Raw genomic sequence first — 5,394 nt, forward strand, 5'->3', positions numbered from 1 at the left:
GACGGAACTCGCTCTGCCGAAAACTTTTTCAATCGAATGATTATACGATTTAGGCATATCTATTCAGTTTGCTAGTTTGTCACATTAATTGACACAATAGTTTATAACAGAAAACTTTGTCAGGAGGACGGCTTTGCAATTAATAACCGAGTGTTAAACAGTATAAAACTGCCTCATGACGGAAACTTTGGTGGACAACTGTCACTGATAGTATGGCACACTAGTGCGATGATTAAACAGTATTAAACTAATGGAAGACTTGGTCGGGACGACAACTGTGTCAATTAACAAGTTTTTTAAAACTTATTAAAATTTCACAAAACGGAAAACCCTCACGGTCAGGACGACAACTGTATCAAATGACAGAAAACCTTGTCAGGAGGACAACTGTTATTTCATATGACACACTATGAAACACGATGTGAAATCAGTGTAAAATTGTCTTGATGGCGGACGACTTTTTCAGGAGGGAAATTGTGTGAATTTGTCTGACACCTTTGTAAGCGATGTTTGAACCGTGTCTTAAAAATGGAAAACGTTTTTCCGGGGGACAACTGTGTCAATCTATATCACCCACAATTAGAAAAGCGCTGTTTAACGTGTGTAAAATTGATCACGGAACAAGTTGGACAGTAAAGAATTTGTGTCAATTTATATGACACACTGGTAAAAAGTGTACTTTGGGCTGTACCTAACAACTTTATTGCTGAAAACGTAGTCAAAAGCACAGCTGTGTCGATTTGTTTCGACACATTTGTAGAATAGCGCCGAACGTATAGTATACAAATGTATGACTAAATCTTAACGGCTAATGTGTTCAGGACACAAAACTGTGTCAATTTGTATGACACACCTAAAGAAAAGCGCTGTAAGAACTGCATATAACCATTTTACAACAGAAAACTTCGTTAGGAGGGCAACTGTGTCAATTCATATGACACACAAGTAAAGTAAAGCGATAATTAAATAGTATGATCATCCGATTGAAAAAGTTTTTGTTAAAGCAAGCTTTCGTCAAAATAAATTTACCTCGCTGTTCTATGAATGTGTCATTCACATAGACACATTTTGTATCCTAAACACGTTTTTTTTTTAAATTGGTTAGCTATGTACTGTTTTTACGGCGCTATAATGTGAGTGTAAGAGCCAAACTTCCAATTCAAATCTGCCGCCATTAGTCAGCTAGTAAAATAAGATGTGCAAGCTCCCGCCAAAACTGGGCCACGTGACTATTAAAACTCAAGGGACCCTATTGACCCAGGACTCATAGAGAAACAGGATTCGTGCTGGACGAAACTAGGCTTCCCAAGAAGGGAAGAATCAGGGCCTTCTTGCCGAGGAGTAAGAAGGATTAGGCTTCCCAAAGAAGGGAAGAATCAGGACCTTCTTGCCGAGGAGCAAGGAGGATTAGGCTTCCCAAAGAGGGAAGAAGCAGGACTTGCTTGCTAAAGGAAGGAAACCAGGCTCCACTACAGGAAAAGATAGGACCAGAGGAAGTTGGGAAGTCTGACCAGTTTTTCACGACTTTACCTGGAGTTGGACTTAACTTGGAAACGGACACTACTTGGAATCGAACATTACTTATTATCGGACTTATCGAACTTCTACAAGCTTTATTCTGCGGGCTATCATCATTCCGGGACTTGCACTTATCAAACAATAGGCGGTTTTTGTATCACTAACTTTTCTAGATTAAACCCTCAAATCAACATCCATCTGTCTTCATCTCCTCCGTACAAGACTCCAGGTAGGCCAGTTGATTACTCTTCTTAACTTCGTGATCTGGAGCGGCAACTATTCTGGTGGTAACAGCAGAAGAATGTTGCTGCGCTTACAGTGAGTATGTCATGCAAATTGACACAGTTTGTCCCCTGAACACGTTTTCCGCTATATATAGTTCTTACAGCACTTTTCTATAAATCTGTCATTCAAATTGACACAGGTAGTCTACTGAATACACTTTTCGCTTTTAGTTAGTTATATACTGTTTTAACGTCGCTATTCTGTAACTGTGTCATTCAAATTGACACAGCTTGTCTCCTGAACACGTTTTTCGCTATTAGTTTGCTATATAAAGTTCTTACAGCACTGTTCTATAATGTGTCATTCAAATTGACACAGTTTGTCTCTTGAACACGTTGCGCTGTTAGTTAAATATATATACATGTTGTAACAGTGCTTATTCTATAGGTGTGTCATTCAAATCGACACAGGTAGTCTTCTGAACTCACTTTATGCTTTAAGTTAGCTATATACAGTTCTTACGGCGCTATTCTGCAAGTGTACCATTCAAATTGACACAGTTTGTCCCCTGAACACGTTTTTCGCTATTAGTTTGCTATATACAGTTCTTACAGCTTTGTTCTATAATGTGTCATATTGACACAGGTAGTCTTCTGAACAAGTTTTTTGCTTTAAGTTTGATATATACAGTTCTTACATACATGTATACATCGCTGTTCTATAAATGTGTCATTCAATTGACACAGTTTGTCTACTGAACGCGTTACACTTCGCTATGAGTTATAGCTATGTACATTTCTTATTGCGCTACCTGTACGTGTGTCATTCAAATTGACACAGTTTGTCTTCTGAACACTTTTTCCGCTATTAGTTTGCTATATACATTTCTTATTGCGCTATCTGCAAGTGTGTCATTCAAATTGACACAGTTTGTCTTCTGAACACGTTTTGCGCTATTACATGTAGCTACATAACGTTATAGTTCTTACTGTTCTGTGAGTGTGTCATTCAAATTGACACAGTTTCTCTTCTGAACACTACACTTCGCTATGAGTTAGCTATGTACATTTCTTATTGCGCTATCTGCAAGTGTGTCATTCAAATTGACACAGTTTGTCTTCTGAACACGTTACACTTCGTTATGAGTTAGCTATATACATTTCTTATTGCGCTACCTGTAAGTGTGTCATTCAAATTGACACAGTTTGTCTCCTGAACACTTTTTCCGCTATTAGTTTGCTATATACAGTTCTTATTGCGCTATCTGCAAGTGTGTCATTCAAATTGACACAGTTTGTCTCCTGAACACGTAACACTTCGCTATGAGTTAGCTATGTACATTTCGTATTGCGCTATCTGCAAGTGTGTCATTCAAATTGACACAGTTTGTCTTCTGAACACTTTTTCCGCTATTAGTTTGCTATATACAGTTTTTATTGCGCTATCTGCAAGTGTGTCATTCAAATTGACACAGTTTGTCTCCTGAACACTTTTTCTGCTATTAGTTTGCTATATACATTTCTTATTGCGCTACCTGTAAGTGTGTCATTCAAATTGACACAGTTTGTCTTCTGAACACTTTTTCCGCTATTAGTTTGCTATATACAGTTCTTATTGCGCTATCTGCAAGTGTGTCATTCAAATTGACACAGTTTGTCTCCTGAACACTTTTTCTGCTATTAGTTTGCTATATACATTTCTTATTGCGCTACCTGTAAGTGTGTCATTCAAATTGACACAGTTTGTCTTCTGAACACTTTTTCCGCTATTAGTTTGCTATATACAGTTCTTATTGCGCTATCTGCAAGTGTGTCATTCAAATTGACACAGTTTGTCTTCTGATCACGTTACACTTCGCTATGAGTTAGCTATATACAGTTCTTATTGCGCTACCTGTAAGTGTGTTATTCAAATTGACACAGTTTGTCTTCTGAACACTTTTTCCGCTATTAGTTTGCTATATACAGTTCCTATCGCGCTATCGCGCTATCTGCAAGTGTGTCATTCAAATTGACACAGTTTGTCTTCTGATCACGTTACACTTCGCTATGAGTTAGCTATATACAGTTCTTATTGCGCTACCTGTAAGTGTGTCATTCAAATTGACACAGTTTGTCTCCTGAACACTTTTTCCGCTATTAGTTTGCTATATACATTTCTTATTGCGCTACCTGTAAGTGTGTCATTCAAATTGACACAGTTTGTCTCCTGAACACTTTTTCCGCTATTAGTTTGCTATATACAGTTCTTATTGCGCTATCTGCAAGTGTGTCATTCAAATTGACACAGTTTGTCCCCTGAACACGTTACACTTCGCTATGAGTTAGCTATATACATTTCTTATTGCGCTACCTGTAAGTGTGTCATTCAAATTGACACAGTTTGTCTTCTGAACACGTTACACTTCGCTATGAGTTAGCTATGTACATTTCTTGTTGCGCCATCTGCAAGTGTGTCATTCAAATTGACACAGTTTGTCTTCTGATCACGTTACACTTCGCTATGAGTTAGCTATATACATTTCTTATTGCGCTACCTGTAAGTGTGTCATTCAAATTGACACAGTTTGTCTCCTGAACGCTTTTTCCGCTATGAGTTAGCTATGTACAGTTTTTGCGCTATTACATGTAGCTACATAACGTTATATAGTTCTTACTGTTCTGTAAGTCTGTCATTCAAATTGACACAGTTTTTCTTCTGAACACGTTTTTCGCTATTAGTTAGCTATATACACTTAATGCAGCGCACAACGGTCCTTTAGATGTGTCATTCAAATTGACACAGTTTGTCTTCTGAACACGTTTTCCGCTACAAGTTAGCTATATAACGTTACAATTCTTACGGCGCTATTTTTTGTGTAATTCAAATTGGCACAGTTTCTCTTCTGAACACGTTTTTCGCTATTAATTAGCTATATACTGTTCTAATCTTAGTTAATCCCTCAGTCAGGCGCGAGCAATGTATCTAATATCTTCAACAGTTAACAGTCAGATGCAAAAAGCCTTCGTCGGGTAACGTTACCTACAGTTCACTTTACCCACGACGCAACCCATTGGAATAACAACTTACAGATCATAGTGCTGTCTTATACTTCAAAGACATTTCAATATTACTTCGTAACATGATAAAACGCTGACAGCACCATCAAAAGTACTTGTGTACACTACCGAGTGAGGTCCCGAGTGACTGCCGCAACGGTATAGCGTGACCCGGAAACAGTTGAACCTCGCCCACCAAGCGGACACCCCGAAACCCCCATACGGTGCGTATTTCGGCTTGAAAACAATGGCGAAACCATAGGAAAAAGCTGTCGAAAATCGGTCAACTTTGACATCAAATATATACTTTCTCGTAAAAGTCCATCGCTTGAGATTCACAAGGCAGATAGAACAACTCGTGGAGATTACGAGGACACCTTTGACAGCCTGATTTAGCCCACCGCAATTTTTTAATCTTTTTTTTACGTGACCATGTCAAGTGCCTCAAACGGGCGTCCAACATGACAAAAACAAATTTCGGCACGAAGCTAGTACAGGAATCCTCCACGTTTAGCTCTGAAAGAGAAAGGTAAGTAAGCTATGGTTTGCCAAGCGTTTTACAAGTATATGAAGGTAGAAATTAGATCCTTACATGTGCCAAATATCTGCATAA

The 5,394-nt window shown here is 38.4% G+C and overlaps 1 protein-coding gene across 1 annotated transcript in view; it reads left to right on the forward strand.

Moving 5' to 3' along the window:
• The window catches only part of LOC118430602 (nucleolar protein 7-like), a 12,432-nt gene that overhangs the window by 3,673 nt on the left and 3,365 nt on the right, over positions 1-5,394 (forward strand). Inside the window, 1 exon segment of the mRNA XM_035841577.1 lies at positions 5,244-5,310. Within this exon segment, the coding sequence (XP_035697470.1) occupies positions 5,244-5,310 (67 nt within the window).

This window comes from Branchiostoma floridae, chromosome 14, assembly GCF_000003815.2.
Source record: "Branchiostoma floridae strain S238N-H82 chromosome 14, Bfl_VNyyK, whole genome shotgun sequence".
Taxonomy (NCBI): Eukaryota; Metazoa; Chordata; class Leptocardii; order Amphioxiformes; family Branchiostomatidae; genus Branchiostoma; species Branchiostoma floridae.